At 39.3% G+C, this 26,943-nt stretch overlaps 1 protein-coding gene across 2 annotated transcripts in view; it reads left to right on the top strand.

Moving 5' to 3' along the window:
* CACNA2D3 (calcium voltage-gated channel auxiliary subunit alpha2delta 3) overlaps positions 1 to 26,943 on the top strand; it is a 930,450-nt gene that overhangs the window by 866,083 nt on the left and 37,424 nt on the right. For both annotated transcript variants that reach the window (XM_025377234.1, XM_025377233.1), the window contains 3 exons: positions 2,864 to 2,916; positions 4,426 to 4,481; positions 13,250 to 13,361. In XM_025377234.1, the coding sequence (XP_025233019.1) occupies positions 2,864 to 2,916; positions 4,426 to 4,481; positions 13,250 to 13,361 (221 nt within the window). The remainder of the gene's footprint in view (positions 1 to 2,863; positions 2,917 to 4,425; positions 4,482 to 13,249; positions 13,362 to 26,943) is intronic.

The following is a 26,943-nucleotide window of genomic DNA, read 5'->3' as shown; positions in this document are numbered from 1 at the left end:
TCTTTGGAGTAATCAAGTTTATCTTTTTGCAAAATCAGGAACATTTTGACTTTACTCATTTAAAAAAACACTTCAGGCCAGCCGCGGTAGCTAACGCCTGCTATTCCAGCACTTTGGGAGGCTGAGGTGGCTGAATCACTTGGGGTCAGGAGTTTGAGACCACCTTTGCCAACATGGTGAAACCCCATCTCTACTAAAAATACAAAAATTAGCCAGGCATGGTGGCGTGTGCTTATAATCCCAGTTACTCAGGAGGCTGAGGCAGGAGAACTGCTTGAACCCGGAAGGCAGAGGTTGCAGTGAGCCAAGATCATGCCACTGCACTCCAGCCTGGGCAACAGAGCGAGCCTGCCTCTCAAAAAAAAAAAAAAAAAAAAAAAAAAAATTAAAATTAAAAAATGTCACTACTGTTTCAACTCAAATCCAGTGATTATATGAGTGAAAAATGGGTCTAAAGCCTTTGATGGATTAATGCAGCAACCCCCTTGTGATGGATAGAAAAAGGGAGAAGTTTTGTTAATTCTCCCATTTGTATGTAAAATAACTTGGTTTTGTTCAACAGAACTTTTCCTTTTAGTTTGTAATGGAGTTGTGAGCTTGTGTCCTAATTCCCATTTTGATCACAGATACTCCCTCTCCCCTAATCATGCCACCGGGTTTCAGCATCCTTTTCCCTGGAGCTGATTCCTTGGTGATGTCACAGATGAGGATCAATCAGCATAGCTATTGTGCCATTAGAAACTGGCTTTCAGATGGCCAGAAATTAACTGTTATCACTTACTCCCAAATTAAAAATGTAATTTACAATGCATAGACAATGTAAATTTGGCCAGCAATACCTAAAACCACAGAAAAAAAAAAAAAGATCTAGTGTACCTCTGGATAGTCTGTCATATGTGTTTAAATATAACCCTTACAATGCTATTGTTTTGTAAATACCAAAAATTAAGCTAAAATTTTGTTTGAAACACAACGTTTAAAAGCTATTTTGGCTTTAAAATATATATACTTTCTAATTTGCAGATGTAAGATGTTACAAGGGGATTATTTAAAAACCAAATAATTAACACGGTTCTCCTACACTGAGGAAGCAAGAAATGATTCAGAGCTGGCACATTTGTGAGAGGCAACTAAAGGGATGAATATTTTGAAAAATACAGCTTTTTAGTGAGACTCACTATGTCTTTCTAAACCCAACTCCCCTAACCTTAGCATGAATAGTTCCAGACATTAAACGTTCCTAAGGTATGTTTTCATCATTAGATTTAAAAGCTTAGTGGCTTTATGCTTTTAAATGATAATGTGCATTTAAATTTTTTAATCCCATATTTGCATAATCCCTTTGTTTACTCATATATTGAGCCAATGCCTGGCACGGAATGCCTTCCCCTGGCCTCAGAGCGAGCTGCCCCTGCTACTGCCCTCTTTCCCCCTCAACCTCCAAAGCTTCCTTAATCCTTTTATTTACTCTCTCCTCCCCCTGACCCACATTACCCATCCCAGCAGGTACAAAGACACAACATTGTCCCATAGTCTGACCACGCCGGTCTTTTTGAAAGCAAGATGATTATTTTTCAAGCCATAAAATGTAATAGCAGAACCGCAGGACTGCAAAGTGTGGTTTCAGGAAACTGTTAAAAGTTCACATCCTTATCTGACCCTAATCCTGGCGGCCCAGAACCCTGTGATTCAAGAAATGATGTGGAAGCACTCAGTCGAATCAGAGCAAGAGATACACCAAGTCTGAAATCTGGGTGGGCTTGGAAGAGCCTCAGCATTGTTGTTGTTGTTGTTCTGCACATTTACTTTCTGGCCGGACTGGGAAAGTTTTGAGAATGATTGGGGGCATCTAAATTTGTTCTTGTTTCATTTAAAACTGGATAATTCCTCCATTCTCACTTCTAGTTCTTATAATTAAAATGCTCAGAAGGTGGGATTAAGCAGCTCTAGCTGCAGAGCCAGGATTTGGCATGCATTTCACTTCTCTGATATCTAAAGGCAACCACAGAAGGTTCTGAGATTCTTCTGGACCTGACATCTGGAGCCCAGAGCCCAGGATTTGCTAGTGTCATTGCCTGTCTCTCAAGTCCACGCCCCAGTCACATAACTGGCATAGCTAGGTACAAAGAACCAACTGAGGGGGAGACTTGGTATTTTCCAGAATTCAGGAAATTGAATTATCCACATAGGAAATATCACAGAGTAAACAATCCAACTGCTTTTTTAAATTAAAATATTCTGAAATAAAGATTAGGCTTTCAATGCCTTCTTTTATAGAGTGAAGGGGATTTTCAGCAAGGATAAAATCACATGTTTATATGGTTATCATTTTTTTCAAGTCCAAATATGTAAGTGTGAAAAAAGGCAGCTTAAATCCTACATAATTCATGGACGGCATTAAAATCAGGTGTACGCAATTTTTGCTTATTTTAATGAATGACATACAGTGATGGAGAACAGGGAATCAGCTTTCCAAGAGGCTGCCCTGCAAATTACCATTTGAAATTAGTTATATGATTCCAGCCCCCTCAGCATTAAGCTTCAAAATATTAGCCCCTAGAGGGTAAAGGTTTAAGCATCGGGTGCTGAACTTCCTTTTTCCTCCTACTGATAACCCTTGTATTAGATCAGGTTTATTTTACTTGTAAATCACATCTCACTGGAGTGGAGTTCAAAGTTTTAAAATGTTGGTTTTAGGATACAGTATCCAACAATTTTCTTCCCTTAGCTAGAACGCCACTGTTTTTTAACATGATATCAATCTCTCTAGAAGAATAACATTGTCCTTATGTAAAGCCCTAAATTAAGCTACAAATTTTGTGTGCAATACATTGTTTTTAATGTACTGAATTCTTCTCTTCAGCCTTATAATGCCTTCCTCTCTGCAGTAAAATGGATCATGACAGAACTTGTCTTGTAAGTAAAATCTGCCTTTTTGAAAAGGATTAATATTTTCCTTTTTGTATCATAAAGTGAACTTAGAGATTGTGAGTCATGCTTTCAATAACCGTTAGATTCCTAGTGCTCTCACTTCATTGAACAGCTCAAAATATTGAACACAGAGACCAAAAATGATCTTTTATTAAGTGATTCATGATCACTCCTTTGGCTATTATGTCATACTTTAGCAGATTAACAGTTTGCAGTATACAACTAAATTTACTTATTGTGGTTACTGTTCAATTTCACATGGATGTCTGGCTGTTTTGACTGCAGCCTGGGTGGGCTGTGGTCAGAAGAGCACACTGCTGTGACTGTCCACCAGGCTACTTTGACTGCCTTGGCCTGTGCAGGAATGGGAGATGTGTGAGATTGTCCGCTAGGGCTGGGGGCTTCCTCAGGTGTGATTTCATTGTTTTTCCTGTCAAACTATGGTCTTATTTGGAGGTGCTCGTTGCATCTATGACTTAAGTAACACTTGAAATGGCACAAAGATGAAAGTCTTGACTTTCAGACTAGATATTAGACACATTACAGAAACACTGTGTCACACAAAAGAGAAGAATTTCATAGATGAACATGTAAACAAGATTGTTTAAGTTGTGCCAAACTCTCTCATTGTTATTTCCCCTGCTTAGACTCCACTTCTGTGGGTTTGAGGCAAATTTCATGCCATTTGATGGATAGTCACTGTCCTCTTAATTTAAGGTAACCTCTATTAATTTAATACAGTTTGTGAATTCAAATGGGAAGTAAATTCTCCATATACACATGAGGCAGAGAAAGAACCTTAACAATAATAGTGGGATTTAGATTGAGAGAGAGCTGCTAGGAATAGTAGCCATAAGCCTGAAAAACAAATGACCGAATTTTGATCTCTCTTCATCTATTTGGAGGATAATTTGTATTGTTTTTGTATTCTTTACCAGCCATTGAGAAATGTTGATTTTTATAAGGTTGCAGTGAGACATAATTTCATAGAGAGAAGTCTGTTCCACCTCCCTCTATACACACACACACAGAGGGGGCTTAAACAAGTTCAAGTAGCAGTATTCATTTTGAAAGCACCTTTCATTACTATAGATCATAGTCTTGGCAGAGGAGAATATTCTATCTGTATTTCTGAACTAAGGGAGGAGAAGCTCATTAGAAATTGGCTTTTTACTGTGGAATCAAATTAGATGATACTAAGATTGAATAACTGGTGAACAATAACGAGGAAAGTATTTCAGCCTATACAGCAGGTTATTCCTCATCTAGGAATCTTTGAGTCCAGGTGAACCTGGCTTTGGGGATAAAATAGCCTTTCACAAGAAAGATAAACCCCAGTGAATATTCAGTGATAACTCAGCCAACTGTGTTGATATCTGCAAATTGTGATGTTCTCAAATGAGGTGAGCGATGCTGAAGAATACAGAAAGTCACTGTTCTGTGATACAGGCATGGATGACGAAGTAACATTGGGCTTTTCCACGATCTGTTTAGGTTCCTGGTGGAGTTTAACCTCTGCAGTTGGTGGCACTCCGATATGACAGCTAAAGGTGAGCGGCAACTGGTTTCTGTTTCCCAGCTTGGAGGGATGAGCGCTGGGTTCACCGGCTACTTTTCATCAGGGATGTGCTGGCTCAGAAAATTCCCCAGGACAAAGTGATGATTTTTCAGCTCTGTCAGCAAAAAGACACCCTTTGTGCTAAGTGCTGTGCTATCTAGTCTGACGCAGAATTCCACAGGCTTCATTCAGCCCATGTTGAATGTACATCTTGACCTGTTTCCTTGACTAAGGCTTTGAGGTCATACATTGCACAGGTAAATTCTTCAGAAAGCTCATGGGCAATGCTGAAATAGAAGAGAGACAGACACACTGCCTGTGTCTCAGGCTAAATGAATGATTAGCCATTCTATTTTTATTTTCACAGTTACCCTCATAGAACATAAATCTGATGACATTCCTCTCCCTCCTCAAATACCTTTGATGATTTGAGGAGGGTGTAATTAGTAGAGACTCCTGGAGGCATGGGTTGTGGAGTTAGATCAGAATAGGTTTCAGTCCCGGCTCAAGGTTGACCCTGGGCATGTCAGCTGATCTGTCTCCAAGGCTCAGTTTCCCTTTGCTAAGCACAGTGGGGAAAATAATATTTATCTTAGGAAGTGAGTCTGTGTGTCTGTGTGTCTGTGTGCATGTGTCTTTAATGCTATGAGAAATCATGTTACGTGCTGACCACAGTGACTGAAACATAAGTCCTCAAAAAATAGTAGCAATACCGCATGTTCTCACGTGTAAGTAAGGTAAACATTGAGTAAACATGGACACAAAGAAGGGAAAACAGACACTGGAGCCTAATTGAGGTGGAGGATGGGAGGAGGGTGAGGATGGAAAAACGACCCATTGGGTACTACGCTGACTACCAGGATGCTGAAATAATCTGTACACCAAACCCTCGAGACATGCAGTTGACCCATGTAAAAAACCTGCACATGTACCCTCCACACCTACAATAAAAGTTGGAAGGAAAATCAATAAATTAAAGAAAGTATCTGTAATTATAACAGGGGTGACACCATGACCATGACAGTGATGATGATTGCCTACAAATCCAGTGATCCTTAATGAGCACTGGCTCCAGCAGTCTGCCCCAGGCCTGCCCACTCACGTGCTATTTCTCAGATACACTCTGTTCTTTCTTGCCTTCATGCATTCATGTTCATTTTCCCACCTGGGAGGCCAGGGACTAGTAGGCTATTACCATTCTTATTATTTCTAACTATCTGTCTTTTAAAAAAGAGATTGATTAGTCACATATCAGCATTTCCCCAGATGCTGGATCTATTTTAATCTAACATTCCCTTTCCTTTCCCTTAAGATCCCAGTCTGTGAGGATTCCTTCAACTCCCTCAGGCAGAATGAACATTTTCTTCTTGCTCCTGCCCCAGTCAGCTCATGCGTTATCCTATGTCTTCTTTAACATTATTGCCTCACTGTGTGTGTTTTGCGCTAACCTAGCATTTCTTGATGGTAGGAGCTATGTTTTAAATATTGTTCTCTCTTAACATCTAACTGGTGCTGAGCACACAGTAGGTGCTTTATCTTTGCTGATTCAATATCCTAACAAATCTTTCTGGTACTAAGCATGACCATTAGGGTCACTATAGTCATGGCTTTGTAACTTACAAATAGGCTCATTTTGCTGGAATCCAAGAACTCTCTGATTTCTGCTTAGAACATGAGATGGAGCAGAATCTGCTGAGTGAGTCCTGCCCCTGCTGATGCCCGCATAGTTCACTCTCTGATAACTGGGAGCCTAATCCATGCCTGTCCAGGCTTGGCTCTGCCCTGGGACACTGACAGCCCAGTGGAGCAGGGCCCCTGTACTCTGCTTGCATCCACACACACACACATTGGTCTGGTGACCCCCAGGGCTTGGACTCAGTTCTTGCTCCTCCCTGCTGGGTTGGGTACTGAGTGACAGTGACTGCCCCAAATCCCACTTGTATAAATTAGCCTGAGGACATAAACCTGGATGGGAACAAAGGTTTCTATGATAGGATGATCATCACCAGGGAATTTATAATTGCAAATACTGGTAACATTTAAATGTCTAACAATAAAGGCCATTTTAAAATAAATTGCAACCCATCCACAGAAAGACAATTTATTCTGTTTCTGAAAACTTTTTGATGAAATTAAGAAATGCTCATGAAATTATAACAAAACAAGACAAAGCCCAAGATACAAAACTGTATATACACAAAAACACATAAAATGGTGGGAGGAAGGAGATAGGGAGCTAATTAGGGTCAGCAGTTGGTATGGGAAATAGGGAGTCAATAAACAAACACCAACGTATGAGTTAGGCAAAGAGGACTGTCTTGTCCCCGAAAGGAAATTTTACCTGTAGTGTCAACTTGCTTTTGTTGAAATTGCACATGATTTGAAAAAAGAAAGATGAGGAGGGACCTACTAAATGGGCACTTGGCTATCTTTTACCATTTGCTTTTCTTATTTGACTCACTTTTCCACAGTTTTACTAATAGGAGTGAAGAGAGATAAATGATATTTTTTTAAAATAAGAAAATCAATAGAGGCCAAGAAAATGGGTTGCAAGTTGGTTAAATGGCTGCTCTCTCTGTGGCACCAGTGACCTGGAGACAAATCCCCTCTCCCTCTGAATCAAACTGTGAGCTCTCAGAGGCCGTAGCAGCTTTTGAACTTAGTGGTTAGGAACCCTGGGTAGCCTTTCTCTGCTTCTTGCTTGCTGTGAGGTTCTGGGCAAGTCACTTGGTCTCTCTCGGCTTTGGTTCCGTTTGTCAGCAGAGGAAACAATAGACATAATGTGGCTCTGAGAAGTGGATTAAGCAATGCATGCCAAGCCCTTGTGCAAGTACACCATGCATGGTGGGTGGGCGCTCATGCTTTGGGTGGTGGCGGTGGTTTTTTTAACTGAGATGTCTGGTTATTTCTTAGGAGTTTGCACAGGGCTGAGGGCAGCAAGCTTGTTATTTTCAGTGGTTTACTTTTTGGCATTCTTCTTCATACCTAGTGAGGACGTTCCCTTCTCTTCGTGTCTGCGTTCACTCCCACTTCCCTCATCCTCACCTTGACCTGTTTCCCTTTTCCGTGACCTGCCACCACAGACATCTAGCCATACTGTTATTTTGGTCCTATGGATTCTAGAGTTTTTACTGAATGCCATTCACTATGATCTTTGCCTAGAACAGTGGTTTTCAAATGGGGGCAGTTTTGCCTCCCAGGGGAATGACTGGAGACATGTTTGCTGTCACAGCATGGGAGGGAGGGTTCTTACTAGAATCTGGTAGCTAGAGGCCAGGGATGCAGCTAAATATCCTGCAACACACAAGACAGCCCCCATAACAAAGAAATATCCCACTCAAAATATCAATAGTGCCACTGTTGAGAAACCCTGGCCCCGACTGAGGGGTGCAGAGTAGGGGACAGTGACTGAGGGAGCAGGGTGTGATCTCTGCACCCACGATGTTGAGAGATACTTGTGAAGGCTCCCATTCTGCAGTTTCGCCACCCCCACCCCAGCTGGACCAAAAGTGGTCCAGTTTTCAGCTGAAAGGAATAATATGGTGCTTTAGTTCTCTATTTTCTGTCTTAAGGAGCTTTGTAGAAAGGACCCTGAATAGATCATTTCAGCATGTCCTCTGACTCCACTGCCAGACTGTGAGAGCTCCTTTCCACAGACTACAGAGAGACCTTGTCACATAATTGCATCGTTGATGCATGGTGTGCTGCTACATAAGTGCTTTGCCATTTCCAGAGAGCTGGCACATAGATTATCTTCAGATCCGTTCAACATACCTGAGAGGTGGGGACTGCTAGAATTTCCTGCCAAGCCTCTCTGAAGCACCTAAGTCAGACAGCTAAGAGGCAATGGACTCAGACCTAAGCCAAGACCTCCCTCAGCTAATGATGACAGCGAGAGCCGCAGCTACTGCACTGGAATTGTCTCATTCCAGCCGACAGCCCTCTGCTGGGCATCATATGACTTTTTCCATTTTATGGATGAAGAAATGAAAAGAAGCAAAGGTGAACTCATTCATCCACAGGATTGCTGTCATTGGGATATCTTATTAAATGTAAATATAAATCCCAGACCCGGCATAAGGAGGGAAATGTTTCAGGCACCATATGCTATTGGCTTGCAAGGTTTCTTCATTCTAAATTTACCATTCCCTCACTAGATAAAGACCCTGAGCTGAGACATACATCTTTGTTTTAGTTAAAAATGGAATCCATAATTACACTGTTTATCTGCTCCATTTCCTTAATGAAGGGGACTGTGGAAGCCCATTTCTGCTTGATTATCACAAAGGTATCATTTTGGTGAAGTTGCACAAAGAGAACAGAGCTTGCTGGCACCCGGTTGTGAACAGGGGTGCATTCACAGAAACAAAAGAAGAGGAAGGCTTTTCAAATGGCAAATCTATTCATTGCCAATTGTCTGCACATAATTACTGTGAACCCAAGTCAGTTATTCTCATCAGGGACATTTGTTGCTAAGGGAAAAGTAAAGAAATTCACTTGTGCGGATGCTCCCTTGGGTGCTTCATTGTGAGTGGGTGATAGGTCATGGTGACATCGGAGTAACTGGGACAGGAGGCACAGCAGTGTGGGCTCCAGGATGTGAGGGCCAGGCTCACATCTGGACCCCATCACTCACTGCAGTGTGACCTTGGGCGAGTGTCTTCATTTCTGAGCTTTCGTTTTTTCATCTGCAAAATGGGACAGTAGCAAGGACTTGCTTATTCTGTGGTGATGAGGAATTTGCCCATGCTAAGGGCCTGGCACAGGGTTTGGCATGTAGTAAGTGCATAGTTAAGATTGATGGTGAAGGTGGTGGTGGTTTGCTGTGTGAGTTAATGATGATTGTGATGAGTCATTCTCTGTGGGACCCACGGCAGGCAGTGTCTGCTTCTGGAACCTCATTTTTCCCTTCTGGAAAAAGAAGGAGTCAGCCAAACTGAGCTCAGTGATCCTTGACTACCTACAGCTTTGTAAGATGTGAGTTCTGAGTGCCTAAGACTTAAAACAGTATCCAATAGGGTTAGGCACAGTGGCTCACACCTGTAATCCCAGCACTTTGGGAGGCCAAGATGGGCGGATCACTAAGGCCAGGAGTTCGAGACCAGCCTGGCCAACATGGTGAAACCCCTGTCTCTACTAAAAATATAAAAAAACTAGCCAAGCATGGTGGTGCATGCCTGTAATCCCAGCTACTTGGGAGGCTAAGGCAGGACAATCATTTGAACCCGGGAGGTGGAGGTTACCGTGAGCCGAGATCACACCACTGTACTCCAGACTGGGGACAGAGTGAGACTCTGTCTCCAACAACAACAAAAAAAATAGTATCCAGTAGATTGCAAGCAGCCTCGGTTATTGGTTTGAAACTCCATAGATAAATAATAGTGACTGCACATATATGTGGTGTTTTCCATAGCACTCTAGACAAAGTAAGTTCTAGCCATGTTATTTAAATTAAATGTGACCATGGCTTTATAGGATAATTCACGTTTCCCAAAAGCACATCAAGCAACTTCCAGCCAATAGTCGTGCTGCAAATAGACCCAACGGTTTATCACTATATCAGCATGGAGTGCCCTACGATTGTCAAAGGAAAAAGAATTTCATCCCCAGAAAGGATCAGAGCCAAATGAGTCTCACCATTGAGAGTACTGGACCCATTCCATCGTAACTGGGCCCAGACAATTAGAATTAGAGATGGTGCAATTATCAGGCTTATTCAGATCACGTGTGCTGCCTATCCCAGCCTGACCCAAAGACCTTTCTTATTTTTTTTCATTGGCCGAACTTCACAGAGCAGTTAAACATACACACGCTGGAGCCAGACAGCCCAAGGTCAAATTTTGGTTCTGCCACATACTCAGTGGATGAATTTGGGCAATTTACCCTCGTTCTTTTTCCTCCATTCGCCATCTGCAAAACAGATAACAACTGTTCATACCTCATAGTTTATTTTTTAATTTTGTCATATTTTACTATTAAATAAATTAATACATATTAAGCAGGACAGCATCTGGAATGCAGCAATTTCTCCATAAATTTAGCTGTTATGCCATCATTAGGTTTTTATATTCCGTCTGCATGCTTGTGCCGCTTCCACTTATAACCTACGCTATTGTATACTTAAATCTTTATTTCATTTCAAGGGACTCACTTTTTTAAATTCAAATAATTTAACTATGAAAAGAAAGTTTTATAAACTGAAAACCAGAATGATTTGCCACACAGAGAAATCAGTTGTGAAAATAAGAACCATGAAAATAAAAAGTGTTACCAAATTTTAGCCAGATCCTATGAGCTTTGTGTTTGGCCTCTTCAGCTTAAAGGGAGAGGAGAACAAATGAAAGGAAGGAGTAAAAGATAGAAAGGTGGTAGAAACTCCCTACTGTCAAACAAAGATGTCCTCCTTACAAAACAGAGGCACTGAAAAAGATTTGAGAAGAGACTGATGTTCCCACCACGTGGCTCTTCTGTGTTGTTACTGTTGGGCCTGGAGCACCTAAAATTCACCTTACCCTCCACCTGAAAGGCAAGAAAGAAGTGTGTCATAAGGGACAGAGATTCTCACATTTTTTGGCCCATCGTATTCTATTTTATGTTTGAAAACACTATTCAGGAGAGTCATTCTTGTATTCAGCAGGCATTTAATGTTCCGTCCAATGAGCTAGCATCTTGGGGACAAAGGGACGGTGTTTGGAACCTGGCCTTTCTGGAGAATGACTACCAGCACTGTACAATCAGTGGAGTCAGGAGTCAGAGAGGCAGCCATTTGCTTGCCTTTTCTACCAAAAAGTGATGGTTCAAAAAGCCTGACTCCATGAAATAGCACAAGTACAGCATGAGTCACGATGGTGGTAAAAACATACACTTAAGCAGGACTCACAGCGTGACAGCTACTGTCCATGTAATTCATTTGATTCTCAAACAACCACACAAGCTTGGTACTGCTATTCCCATTTAGCTCATGAGGACGCTAAGGTGTAAAACGGTTAAAAGCTCACCTGCTGTCGCACAGCAGTGGCAGGATTCATTGCCTGGAATTGGTGCTTTTAGCTACTACAGAACTAGCCAGCCTCTGGCCTGTGGGTGGTAACACTTGCTAATGAGTAGCATTTCATGAAGGCTGTGTGTATGCATGTAGGTGGGCAAAAGTGCGTGCATGCTTCACTCTGCTAAGAGCTGTACATGCTTTTGTTCATTTATTCCTCAGAAAGATCCTGTGAGGTTACTATAGACATTTCCCCTTAATGTCAGCGATCAGTTACTGAAAATTCTATATTCTGAATGAAAGAGCTGATGAAGAGTCTACTTCCTTTTGTTTTAAATAATAAAGATTAAATGCATTGTGCTCCAACCCCAAACCCTCAACCAATTTCCTCAATATAGTTAAACCTCAGTGAAAAGCCTACATATAAGAAACCATCATGTTAGGATACTACAAATGCTTAGAATCGCTTCCTGATCACCCCACGAGTGTTTCGTTGTTACCCCACAGTTGTTTTTTGTGCAGTAGCACTGACGGCTCACTTAGTGCCAGCAGCATCCCACATGGAGAGTGGACAACACATCTCCCTGTAGTTCTGCCCACCAACCAGTTATATTTGGAATGTAACATGAGACTTTGTTCACACACAGTTTTGTTAAAATCCTATTGAATTTTGGAATTGTAAATGTAAATACAATTTTTTTCCCTACAAAAACAATAACTGAAGGCTTTGTACAAACTGTGGTATTGGAAATCTATAAGCATTCTCTTGGGGGAAATGCTAACAAGTAGACCTCCTGTGAAGAGTACCTGTACTACTAGCATCCCCATTTTACAGATGAGAACGGTGAGGATTCACTAGAAGTAGCAGAGCAGGGATTCGTACTCCAAACTTCTCTTACTTCAGAGCCTTCACGCTTAACCACTATGCTGTAGTGTCTATCATTATTGTCATCGTTATAATGTCACAATGGCTTCATTAGAATGATACTGTTATCTTTGTTATTGTTGCTATTATTATTATTATCATTATTTGACATTTACTGAACACTCATTATGTCTCAGGTACTGTACTAAGTAGTCAGCATACATTGTTTTATTTACTTCTCACATCAACTTCTGATAGAACTTGATTATCCTCAATTTACAAATAAGAAAATTGAGACTTAGTGAGGTTTTGGATCTTGCCCACTGGACAATCAACTGCCAAGCCTCTACTGAGCACCTACTATGTGCTCATCCACGTACCAGCGTTATTTAGTGCTTTAAAATTGACATGGCATATTATTGGACAAAGAGCTTCATAATAGTAGGATTTGGTTCATGGCTGTGCTTCAAAGACATTACGTATTTTACTATTTCATATTTCAATTTTCTTTCTATAATAAAACCGTGCAATTGTATCATGACCTTTGTCTCACCCTAAATAATATGGTATAACTTATACATTTATTCAGATATACATATGTGTTGTTGCTAAGTTTGAGTAAGTCTGAGGTCAGAGACCCGGTGACTGATGTTGTCCCAGAAATTTGAATTCTTGTGATGCATAAATGATAGCTGATCAAGCCAACACAACTGCTGGAGGAATTATAGCTTATAGAGTTGCTTGGCAGATGAAATCACTTGACTAATTAGAAAATAATGCATTATGCTGTGCTAGAAAAATCACAGAGCAGCAGAAGCGGAACTGTGTTCTGGGTTGCTGTGGGCTGCCAGTCACAATATTGAGCCTGTGCCTTGCATTCTTTACCTTTTTTTTCCCCCTATCCCTACAGCCCAGAAATTGAAACAGACCCTGGAGCCTTGTGATACTGAATATCCGGCATTTGTCTCTGAGCGCACCATCAAGGAGACTACAGGGAATATTGCTTGTGAAGACTGCTCCAAGTAAGCCATTCCCCCACCCTCTAACCCCCTACACCTTTCTGCTCGGCACAGAACTTTCCCAGATAGGTCTGTGTGACTTGCAGGCACAGTTACACCAATAGAAAACATGGCTGCCCTCTTGTGTAAGGAAGTATTTCTGTCAGCTTAGAAGAAACACCGCTTGGCTTTATAAGATATTCTAAACACTGGGAAGCATTCAGAATGCATGAAAATACATCCTGCAGTATAGGAGATGTGTAGGTCAGTTTGTTCATGTTTTGAGAAAGTTCTTATTGGTGCTTTCTCAATTGACAGTTGGCAATTTGAACTGTGTGTTTGAGAATGTCCTTATGTATCTTTACTGAAGGCAGAAGCCTTCAGGATTTACCCAAACCTGATAAATTGGAAATGTTTCTTGGTGATTGAGTATGCATTTCCCTGATTGCTAATGAGATTGAGCCTCTTTTAATGGTTTTATTGGTTATTTGGGGTTTCTGACCTCTTTATTCCAATTGGGCAGTTCCCGAATGGGTGGTTAGATCTATTCTTATTGATGTGGGTGTTCTTTCTCTTTTGGATACTATTTCTTTACAATCGTATGCATTGTATGTGGGTCTTCCTATTCTGTGGTTTGACTCTTTACAGATGCCTTTTTTATTTATTTATTTTTTTAAGAGACAGGGTCTTACTATGTTGCCTGGGCTGGTCTCAAACTCCTGGGCTCAAGAAATCCTCCTGTCTCAGCCTCCCAAGTAGCTGGGACTACAGGCACACAATGCACCGAAATTTTCTTTCTTTCTTTTTTGTTTTTTTTTTTTTTGAGATGGAGTCTCCCTGTGTCTCCCAGGCTGGAGTGCAAGTAAGTCTAGTCATGGGCTGAGTTCTCACCTATATGCAGATCTGTTTCCAGATCTTATGGTTTGTTAATACCTATATATAATACCATATCTTTTGAATTATTATAGCTTTATAATATGACTTGGTATTTAGGAGAACAAGCTCCTTTCCTTATTCTTCTTGTAAGTTTTCTTAATTATTCTTGGTTCTTTACTCTTACATACTTATTTTGGAACTAGCTTGTTAATTTCCACGAATTTTTTTTTTTTTTTTTTTTTTTTTTGAGACGGAGTCTCGCCAAGTCGCCCAGGCTGGGAGTACAGTGGCGCAATCTCAGCTCACTGCAAGCTTCGCCTCCTGGGTTCTCGCCATTCTCCAGCCTCAGCCTCCTGAGTAGCTGGGATTACAGGCACCCGCCACCACGCCCGGTTAATTTTTTTTGTATTTTTAGTAGAGACGGGGTTTCACCTTTTTAGCCAGGATGGTCTCGATCTCCTGACCTCATGATCCACCCGTCTCAGTCTCCCGAAGTCCTGGGATTACAGACGTGAGGCACCGCGCCTGGCCCATTTCCATGAATTTTGATAGGGTTTTGATTAAAATTTCTGTAAGTGGTAGGTCAATTTAAAGATAATTGCTATTTTTTATAATAATTGGACTTCCCATTAATAAACTAAGTATGTCTCTTTAGTTACATGCCTTTTCTATGCCTTTTAATACAATTTTATAACTTTATATATTTATACCTACATACCCATAGTTTTTCTTCTATCATAAATAGTATATATTTAAAACTACTTTTCTAATTTGTAAGTACTAGTATATGAACGTATCACTGATTTCTGTATATTGAATATTGTATCCAACACGCTGCTAAATGCTCTTTGAGATTGACTTGTTTGTGTATGGATGCTCTTGGACTTTTTGCATAGACCATAATATCATTTGTGAAACGTTTACTTTCTACTCTCCATACTTAATTATTGTTTTCTGTTTTATTGCACTATACTTCTGACACATCGTTAAATAGAAGCAATGAGATTAGGCAACCATGTCTCATTCCTGATTTAAAGGAAGTGCCTCCAATAATTACATGTTAAGTATGTTTGCTAAAGGACTTTTTTATTGTCATAAAATATAAAGAATATAAAATTTACCATTGAACCATTTTAAAGTGTATAATTCAGGAGCGTTAAGTATATTCACAATGTTGTGCAACCATCACTATTAATTCTATAATTGCTGTAGATTTTTAGTAGTAACAATTTATGAGGCTAAAGAAAACTTTTGTAAGAGTTTTTGTTGCCATTGTTATTGTTGAAATCTAAATGGATGTTGAATTTCATAAGAAAGTTCTACATCCATTACAAAAAAAGTTCCTTAATTTGTTAACATGTTAAGTTACATTACTATTTTTAAAATTTTAAATCATGAAATATATATATATATACACATATAAAATACTTCTAAGTTTTCTTGGTTATTCTTGACTCTACTCTTGCATACTAATTTTGGAATTAGCTATTAATTTCTATGAATTCTGACAGGGTTTTGATATGTATAATGTATGTATTATATATACATATCATATGTATGTATTGTTTGTATATTTCATGATATCTATAATCATGTATATGTCATGGTTTTATTTTCATGAAATAAATATATAATGCATATGTGTATGTATTATACATAATATATATAGTATATATTACATATGTATAGTATGTATATATTACATACTTTGTATGTAGTATATATTATTTATTAATAGTATATAGAATGTGTAATGTGAAAATATACTTGCTTTTTCAGGATGGACCTTCATTGTCATAAACAGGCCAGGCGCGGTGGCTCACGCCTATAATCTCAGCACTTTGGGAGGCCAAGGCGGGTGTATCACCTGGGGTCGGGAGTTGGAGACCAGCCTGGCCAACATGGTGAAACCCTGCCTCTACTAAAAAATACAAAAATTAGCCAGGCATGGTGGCAGGCACCTGTAATCCTAGCTACTTGGGAGGTTGAGGCAAGAGAATTGCTTGAACTCGGGAGGTGAAGGTTGCAGCAAGCCGTTATCTTGGCACTGCACTCCAGCCTGGCAACAGAGCTAGACTCCGTCTCAGGAAAAAAAAAAAAGCAATAATATTTTACACATATTGCTGAATTCAATTTACTTACACCGTGAACTTTTTGTTTTTATGCTCAAAAAGGAGAGTGGTAATACTTTTTCTCCTTGCAATGTCATTTGGCTTTCCTATTAAGGTCACTTTATTGCCACAAAATTACTTACAGTTTCCCTCTTTCTGTAATATCCGTAGCATTTTATAAAAGATGGAATCCAGTATCTGTTTCTTGAAGATTTGGTAAAACTTATAAAACTATTAGTGACTGGTGGGATTTGTATATGTGTGTTTTTTCGTGCGTGTATAAATTTACAACTATGAAATTAGTTTCTTTTGTGGTTAGAGATTTCTGGATTTTCTTTTTCCTTTTGAAATGGTTTTGGTGATTATATTTCTTAGAAAACTGCCTATTTCACCTCATTTTTCAAGGTTATTGCAGGCATTGTTGATAGTGTTTTCTTTTGATTAAAAATGTTACTATATTTGTGATTTTGCCCCCTTTTAAAGCTTGTAATTGATCCTCCCTCTTGCTCCCTTTCCTCTTGCCTCCTTCCCTCTCTCTCTCCCTTTTCATACTGCCAGAGATATGTTTGTTTTATCTTTCTTCTATGATTCTTGAGTTTACATTGTTTTTTATTTTCTAATATTTTGTATTTGATGCTTAGGTTTTCAGGTTCATTTTATATGTATATAGATATACCTATAAGCATATATATGTCTAGGTATACATTTCTCTCTGCATTCCAGTGCATCTCTAAATTTAATATATATATAAGGCCTTCATTCTTATTCATCTCTAACGAGTTTCTAGTTTTTACCATTTTTTGATCTGTCAATGCTTAAATCATGTTTTAAAATGTCCAAATATATGGGATTTGAGGCCATCCTTTTTATTATTGAAGTCTAATTAAATGGCCTTGTGGTCTGTATAACACATCTATTTTAGTGTTTGTGGAAACTTGCTTTGTATTTCCAGTCCTTGTCCACATGTTTTTGAAAGCAAGTTATATTATGTAATAGCTGGGCACAGGGATCAATGTGTGTCCTTTGGACAAAGTATACAAATTGTGTTTCAAACCTACCTTTATTTTCAGTCTATTTTAGATGTCAGTTAATCTCTCACCAGGCTTATGGACGTTTTTGTGCCATTCAATTCATTTTGCTTTCTGTATTTTGAAGTTATTTTACCATGGACATCCCTGTTCATGATTATTATAGCTGCCTAAGAAATCATTCCTGTTGTCACTATGTAATAACCCTCTTTATACATGAAAGTGCTTTATGTCTTAATGTCTATTTGTTTTGTTAATAGCAGAGGTACATTAGCTCTATTTTGGTAATATTTGCTGGCCATATTTTCCCCTTTCCCTCCATTTTCAACCCTTTTTCGTTATTTTGCACTAGGATTTTGTTTTATAAACAGAATGTAGCTGGATTCGAAGTTTTTATTATTTCTGTTATCTGATAGTTTAATCTTTAAAAATGTATGGTGCTTACCAATAAGTTTGGAATATTTCTACCATCATTTTATATGCTCTGTATTCCTCATGTTTTTCTTTGTTCCTTTCTTCTTTCTTTCCTTCCTTCCTTCTTTTCCTTCTTTCCTTCCCTCCCTCCCTCCCTCCCTTCCTCCTTCCTTCCTCTCTCTCTTTCTCTCTCTCTCTTTTCTTCCTTTCTTTCCCTTCAGTTGGATTGATTGGGTTTTCTCCTTTTTTTTTGGTATTCTATGTAAAGTACACACTATTCCTTTAGTAGTTACTCTTTGCCTTTTTAACATGTTTCAATTGGTGAGGCTCTCCTCCCTTCTCCAGAGCAAACAAAAGCTTAGATTTTGTTAAGTTGAATTACCTCCCATCTCTTTCATATAATATTTTCTAACCTTCTAGTTCTACTGTTTTTAACCCATGAAATAATTATTACTGTTGTTGCTGCCTATAGTAAATAACATGTTTACCTGCATTTTTATATGTTTATAGTCACTTTGATTTTAAAAAAAAAACCAAACATTGCTTTTTGTTTTACAGTGCTTTAGAAGTTTTTCCAAGAATGATCTGAGAGTGATAAATTATCTCATTCTTTGTCTAAAATCCCTAATTTAGTATGTACTCAACAGTGATGATTTATCTCCATAGCATCAAAATTAAAATATTTTGAAGATATTCCATTGTCTTCTCACTTTTATCCTTGTTCCTTTGTAGGTAGTATGAACTCTCCCCCTTCTCTGATGGCTTTTACAGTGTTCAGTCTCTCTCGAATGTTCTGAGGTTTCACTGATGTGATTCCAGATATAAATTCATTTCTGTTTTTTATGTGCTTTATTCTGGATAATTTCTTTAAACTTATATTCCAGTTCACTAATTTCCTTTTGATCCTGTCTGGTCTGCTGCTGAAACAATCTATTGAGCTTTTTATTTCTAGATGTTTCGTTTGCTTCTCTTAAAACTATATGTTTCTTTTATACAGTCTTAGTCTTAGGTTCTCTGTACCAAATTATAAAAAACCTTTTAAGATTGTTCTAATAGTTTAAATTTTAGGAGTATCAATCCTCATTTTTCTTCTTTCTGCGTTTTTCCATGTTAGATTATTGGCTCATGTATTTGTCATTTTTAACTGTGAATTGATTTTTACTATTAAACATAATTTATCTGGGAACAGAATAGAATTTGATTTTTTCTTCACTATATATTTGCATTTTGGCTTCTATAATGTATCCTATTAGTAACGACGGCCTGGGAATAATTGTTATGTAAGTTTTTTGTATTTAGGAATTTGTGTACCATATAATTAGAGTACATATTTTTCCTAAACAGCATGTAGTCTAGACTTGAAGTTTGATTTCTCATGGGCAATATTGGTTTTCCTATTCAGAGCCTCAGAGAGTGCCAGATTATCCATTTTTTTCACTTAGCAGTAAATTTACAAGTTAGCTTTTAGTGTCTTCTCTCGTAAGATCTTTTGTATTTAAACATGTTTGTTTTGTTGTACTATTTCATCTAGTGTGTCTGAGTGTTTAGAGCAAGATGGCTTCCACATTTGCCCAGTCTACCATGTTATAGTTTATTCTTCTGACTGGGGACATTCTAGATCCACCACAAGAAAGTACTGAAGTGTATGGTTCGGTGCAGGAGCCTTGGAAGCAATGGGTTCAGAATGTGAGTTTTGACTTCACTGATGATTAACTCTGTGACCTTGGACGAAAACCTTAACTCCTTGAAGTTCTGCTTATTCCTGGGTGATTTGGGGGGATTAGAATAGTAAGCATATCATGGCTTGTTATAGGAGTGAAAGTGAGAAAATGTATGTTGTGAATTTAGCATAATGCCTGAATCAGATTAAGTACTCAGTAAACAGTCACATGTAACATGTGTGTAAGGCTATGGTCTGAATGTTGGTGACCCCCAAAATCTACATGTTGGAACCTAATCCCCAATGTGATAGTATTAAGAAGTGAGGCCTTTAGGAGATGATTAGATCATGAGGTCTCTGCCCTTATGAATGGTATTAGTGCCCTTATAAAATAAGTTTGAGGGGGTCTGTTTGACCTTCCATCATGTAAAGACACAGCTAAAAAGGTGTTATCATTGAGTCAGAAAACAAGGCCTCACTAAACACTAAGTCTGCTGGTGTCTTGATCTTGGGATTCCCAGCCTCCAAAACCATGAGCAATAAATTTCTGTTGTTTATAAATTACCTACTCTGAGGTATTTTGTTATAGCAGCCTGAATAGGTGGAAACACATAACACCAAATATATAAAAAAGTTTTTAACACCTGTAAACCATTCTGCTAAAATGTGAATATTTCTTTCCACTGTCTAATGTTATTTCACTACCGTAGAATTCTCTGTATAAAAAGGTATAACAGGCCGGGCGCGGTGGCTCAAGCCTGTAATCCCAGCACTTTGGGAGGCCGAGACGGGCGGATCACGAGGTCAGGAGATCGAGACCATCCTGGCTAACACGGTGAAACCCCGTCTCTATTAAGAAATACAAAAAAACTAGCCGGGTGTGGTGGCGGGCGCCTGTAGTCCCAGCTACTCGGGAGGCTGAGGCCGGAGAATGGCGTGAACCCGGGAGGCGGAGCTTGCAGTGAGCTGAGATCCGGCCACTGCAGTCCAGCCTGGGCGACAGAGCGAGACTCCGTCTCAAAAAAAAAAAAAAAAAAAAAAAAAAAGGTATAACATATATGTCTCAGATATGATCACAGGCCATGTGTGATGGAAGGGTTGTTGACAATTCGTGACTGTATGGTTTTGTGAGATAGACGCCGCTGGTTTTATAATGATTGAGAACCTTTTTGACCAAATGGATACTATACCCTCAGTCATCATAACTACAAACTCTGTGAGGTGGCCAGTATCCCTTAGTGAATCATGAGCACAATCATATTTAGTAGAGCAAGTTAGGGTTCTTATTTCTATTCTAAGTGAGAAAACCAATAGAACTAAGATAGGACATTGCTAGAGCCAGCAGTATTTTTCCTTATTAGAAATCATAATTAGAAAATAAAGAAATAAATGCAGCTGGATTAAAGAAAGTGACCAAAGATTTCAAACTAAAGAAATGACTACCTTTCATTCAGTAGGAATAGGAGGTCATTGCATTCCTGCTGTGATCTAGAAACTGTGCTGGTGCTTTGGGGAATGCCAAGATGGATAAGATACAAAAGTGAAGGCTGGGTGCAGTGGCTCACGTCTGCAATCCCATCACTGTGTGAGGCTGAGGCGAGCGTATCACTTGAGGTCAGGAGTTCGAGACCAGCCTGGCCAATATGGTGAAACTCTGTCTCTACTAACAATACAAAAATTAGCCAGGCAGGGTGGTGCACGCCTGTAATCCCGACTACTCGGGAGCTGAGGCACAAGAATTGCTTGAACACAGGAGGCAGAGGTTGCAGTGAGCTCATATTGCACCATTGCACTCCAGTCTGGGTGACAGAATGAGACTCTATCTCAAAAAAGAAAAAAAAAAAACAAAGTTGAAGTTGAAGAGATTTATATCAGTCATGGCTAGTTTGTTTCAACTCTCTAATGACACGCTGAGTTGAAGACTCACAGGAGATTGGGTAGTAAATGGAGTAAGGCCTTACACAGTGTGCTAGCAGCAGTGAAAAAACACTGTAGGCATTGGAGGATTTTCCTTTCCAAGCTTTATTTCAAGACCACCACCTGGCAGCTCAGTCACATACTGCAGAAGCATAACAATAAAGCCCCAGGAGTCTGGGTGGGGAGAGAAATGAGGACTTGGGGTTTTTCTTTTTTTCCTTTTTTTTTTAAGTAAACGTTTGATTGAAGCATAACACCTACAGAAAAGTGTCCGAACTGTAAGTTTGCAGCTTGATTAATTTGCATAAAGTGAGTATTCCTGTATAACCAGCACCCTGGTTAGGAAGAGAAATAACATTACAAGCTCCTCAGAAGCACCGACCCCCACACCTGCCCTCCTGTAAGGGTAACCTCACTGACCACAGGATAACCATTCTCTTGATTTCTAACATCATGGATTGGTTTTGCCTGTTTTTTATATTGCTAATTTGTGAGATGGCAATTTGGTAGATAAGATATGAGGGCTGATTTATTAATGATCTTGAAGGAGGTCTCTAAGGAATTCACTCAGAAAACAAAATAGGGTCATAGGAAGAAAATGTAAAGATAGCTCAGGACTTCAGTAAACATTTCTTGATCATCTGGTTGCATCCCAGACACTGGGCTGCACTTTGAGGAGGCAGTGGTGAATGAGACACACAAAATTCTTGCCCTCACGGAGGTTGCAGATGAGTAACCAGGCAATGCCAATACTCCATGGTTAGTACCATGATTAGAGAGTAGATGTTACATGGGGTCACAGAAGGAAGGCTTAGGTGATCAAGAAAAGCTTCCTGGAAGAAATAGCACCTAACACAATGCCACCAGGGTGAGGAGGAGTTGAGTACGCACACCCAGGCAGAGAGGGGAGCATTGTGGAGATGAGAGAACTTGTGGTTTGGTCAACACATTGTTAGACGTTCCAGGAAGCTGAATAGAGAATTGTGGGTGAGGACAGATGACAGAGGGGACAAGGGCTGATCAAGGCCTAAGACTTGTTGCCCTTTTGATCCTGTCGAAGAGAACTAGCCCTTTGAAGGACTTTAAATGCTAACTACCCTGACACCAGTATGGAACCACCGAAAGGTTTCAAGGAAAAGAGTAAAAATGATCAGATTCCAGATGATGGGAAAAATGACATGGTGGCCTCTTGAAACAGAAACTCCTCATTCAGACAGCCATTTGCTACCCCTTTGTCCCTTCCCTCTCACCGCTAAGCACGCACACGCGCACACACACACGCACAGACTGGTCCTAACAAAGCAAACAACTCACTTGTTTCTCTTCCTCCTCCTCTTCTTTTTAGAGATTAGAAATTGACAGATCACTGGGGTAGCTAGTTGAATGAGAAATCAATTCAAGACTACTTTTTTTCCTAATCCAAAAATCTTTGTGAAGCTTTATTATAAAATTATGATTTAATGTTTATACAATATAAAAAAGGAGCCATAACCAGTTTTGTTGAGTGCTTTTGAAAAGTGGAACCTTTTATTCTTGTCTTTTGCATATTCTTTTCTCTTTATCCCTCCTTGCTCCATTTTATGAAATACAGTTTATTAGAAGATATAGTTGAGTATTTATCAAAGTATTTAGGAAGCTATTGTTTGGCATTTTCTTTGAGCTTCGTATTCTCAGAATGCAGTCTATTAAGGAGGAAAATAATGTTATTTGATTTTTGTTGTCTTCCTCTTCTTGATGACCCATAGATGTACAATAGCCAGCATGATTGATGGTATCCAGAAAGCTGAATCTGTACCTCTGCTTTATATCTAATTTGCAAAGAAATTTATCAACCTTTCCCTGGAAGGAATGAAATTTTTCAGGTCTAGTTCTCTAAGACAATTACTAATTTTTGACCAACTTTGTAGGTAACTTCAGGTCAGGGGCAATGACATTCAAAAATAACACAATTCTGTAGCGTTTGGCCAGGAGTGCGCTGGAAATTGAGTTTGGTGAAAATTATAGTATTTCAGAAATTACGCAGTAAGATCTTTTTCATAGGAAAACATCTCGCCTTCCGCAATGGAACATACAGAACCGTGTCCATTACAAACTGGTCTCAAGGCAGCGATTACTTTCCTCCACAAGCAATGGCAAACCATAGAGCAACAATCCCAAAGAACTGAGCACTTCCCACGGGAACAGGCCTCAGCTGCAGTTTGCTTTTGGACTGTCATTAACAATCTGCCCATCTCTTAGAAGAGATCCACTGATCCTGGTATCTAAACATTGTGCTAGAACTAAGTAAATCACGTCAGGTGGTTCTACCCATATAGCAGAAGTCTTTTCCGTCTTCAGAAATCTTTGAAGAGCAAAGTTGAGCTGCGTCCTACTCCATTTCTGTGTCCTGTTTCCAGAATCATTAGATGGTTTCGTATGGAAAATACATCAAGAGGTGACTCAGTTGCTCTAAATAGAAACCTTCAAATTGGCAACTCCACAAGTGGACATTTATGTGTCTATAGCATAGACAGATCTATTATAACATAGAGGGACAGTATGTAGTGTTTTTAAGGGGATTTTCAAAAATATAGGGTTTATTAAGAATGCAGGAGCCTAAAAGAAAATAAGAATTTACATAAGAATGTCATTAGGGTTGGTGGTTTGGCCGCTCTAACCAATAATTTTTGTCATCCAATACCCCACTGATTATTAAATTAATCTGTTATTCAAACAGCAATCGAAAACAACTCAGCCCATATTTTCTGGGCATTTGTGACTGTCAACAAGTTGGACAAAATTGGAATCTAGAAAGGATGTAATGTTTTACTATTTTCCAGTATGTTTCTTTCCTTCTTGATTACCCAGCCCCCTTTGCCAAGAAAGAGATTCACAAAGATTTGCTTAGAATCAATTGCAAAATAAATAGTTAGAACCGGTTAAGAAAAATAATTAACCAAAAAGAAAACTTTACACACATGTAACATTTTCATTTCAACATTTCAATGTTGGCAAAATATTAATTTCTAAGGTAAATTAGATTTTTGTTTTTGTTTTTTAGTGTGTGCTTTTTTTGTTAGTATCACTCATCACTTCTCATAAAAATTATATTGCCATCGGTTTCGCTTTGAGATCTGTACACAAGCTTTGCTCATCTTCCTGGAAACCCCAAAAGCTGTGGCTACAGTTTTCTTCTCTCATCGCTTCTCCCCACGCACCTTTCATTTATCCGCTAAGCTGAAAGAAAGTAATTGGTCTCGAAGCTGTGTTGACATGTTTCGTGGGCTACAGTTCAGAAAACCATAGTTCAGGGATTCCATTTTCCAACGAATGACTCCAATTTCCTGTTGAGGTCTCAAGCTGGGTGGGCGATTTACCACAAGTCTTTAGACTGTTCTCAGTGAGTGCCCTGCAGGTGTTTCTACCAAGTGAGGCTTCTGGAAATGACCTGTATAATGGATCCATTGCACAATAGGGACACAGCGTTTTCCTTGAGTAAAGGCTAAGAAGGTGGCCTCTGGGACTGAACTATGGTCTGGGCTACCACACTTACTAGTGCAAAGATCTTAACACATTATTTAAATGCCCTGACCCTCAGTTTGCTCATCTCCAAGAGGGGTATAAGCATAGTCCATGCCTCTTAGGATCTATGTGTGGGTTTAAAAGAAGTTGTATTACTTTCATACTTAGCACAGTCCACAAACCCATCTGTGTTGATAGGGATGCAGGAAAACCACAGGACTCCTTACTCGAGATTTCTCAGCCTTGAAGGTAAAACTAATAGTTTCAGTCAGGAAAAGTAGATGGTGAGGTTTTTTTGCTCTGATGAGACTGTCCTAGATAAAACAGCTCTTGGATTTTTGCCACTTCCTGGGTCTACTTGAGCTCTTGGTTGACAAGAAATTTGGAATTCTGGATCTGGGAATACACATACTCAACAGTGACCAGATCCTTCATTACACAAATTAGATACAGACTTTACCAGTGGGAGTACATTAGTGTCATGAATAATATAATTTGTAGGCGTTAAAATGTAAGTTTTTTAAGCACTTAACTTGCAAGCATATGCTAATTTGTTGAAATATTTTTGTATCTCCTGCTCTATAGATTCTTGCCAAACTACCATACTCCCATCTTATTTAAAACATGTGAATCAATATGATTCATTTTCCCATGAAAACTTTCCACTCTACAGTGAGAGTAGCGCCAATGGTCATATTCTTCCCTTTGGAGGTTGAGGGCTCTGCATCTTATTTTTCCCAAGTTTCCCTTGTGTCTTTACTTCTTTATATCTTGCCACGTTGGGTGGTAATGCACAAAACTGTGAATTACCCAAGTCAAAATAGTTCCTATGTCAATTCTACACAGTCACGCCCAAGCAGCAGTAGAGGAAAACCAGCCGCATCCTCCCTGTATTTTCTTGCCTCCTTTTCTGTATCTCAGAAACATGGTAGAAGTAACTTCTGCATCCTAAAAACAATTTCTTTCCAGCATTAAAAATGTAAAACATGACTATCACATTCAAAAGTTTTTCAATGATTTGTCATATAATGTTGAGGCTGTGCTAATCACTCTTTAATACAAGTCTGCCTTCTTTTTATATTATGGGTATGGGGCCAGGTTTGAATAATTCAATGCTAGCTCTTACCATGAATATCCCAATGAGTGCTATATGTTTATGGTTGCTAAAATCGTCTTGGCTTTAAATTTTAAAAAGGGGAGGAAGAGGTAAATGCTTATCCTGGGCACTTTATTTTGAATTGTTGAAATAGTGCCATAAGATGAAAGTGGGGTCCAAAGGTACTATAATAATTGGGATTAAAACCTCTGGTCAGTTTTTCTACCTATCCTTCCAAATCTCAGTTCAATGAAGCATTTTACTGGGGACAGGGTTTCCCTGATTTTTTTCCTCAGATGCTCAGAGGAAAACGTGCCCTATTTCCAGACTCAAGAATGATTACAACTTTGAGGATCCAGATAGAATGGATGTTGTTGTGTAGGTGTTGCTATCTTTACTTGCTCTTTGATAAGCAGTGTTTGGAGGGTTTTAGTACAGGAAATGTTATAAATTACTGTTTTCCCTCCTGAGTCCATGATATAAAATGAGAGGGGCGCATGTCTATAATGACTAGGCAGGTTTCTACCTGACATGAATTAGTCTCACAAACAATTTCTCATTTGTACATTTCTTAATGTGTGGGGAAGAGGGGTGGGAGCACATGGAAGTTTGACTGGGCTCACAACACAGTGAGGCTTTCCTCTTCCATGCCGGAGGGTAGGAGACCAGCAGAGCCAAGGAATATTTTTAGAATGTTTATTTGCATGGGGAATAGAGGCGTGCAGAGCTGTATCCACACTATTGACGTTTGCAAGTTGCATTTCTGCGGTGCATTGTCTCCATCCTGGTGGTTGTTTGTGCTGTGACTCCCTCCATCCCTACCTCAAAGAGCAGTCTGTGTTCCCCCCTTGCTCTGCCCAGTACTGCACCTGAAGTGGCTTAGCAAGTTGCCAAAACCCTATAGATGTGTGTTTATTAACTCTCCAGCTTGCCCTCCATTTGTTTAGCTTGGAAAGAGTTTATATATTCCTATGGGTATTAAAAACCCATCTGAGGTATTAAA

The sequence above is a fragment of the Theropithecus gelada genome, chromosome 2, assembly GCF_003255815.1.
Source record: "Theropithecus gelada isolate Dixy chromosome 2, Tgel_1.0, whole genome shotgun sequence".
NCBI classification, from domain to species: Eukaryota; Metazoa; Chordata; class Mammalia; order Primates; family Cercopithecidae; genus Theropithecus; species Theropithecus gelada.
The sequence above is the reverse complement of the archived record's forward strand: the minus strand, read 5'-3'. Positions and strand labels throughout refer to the sequence as shown.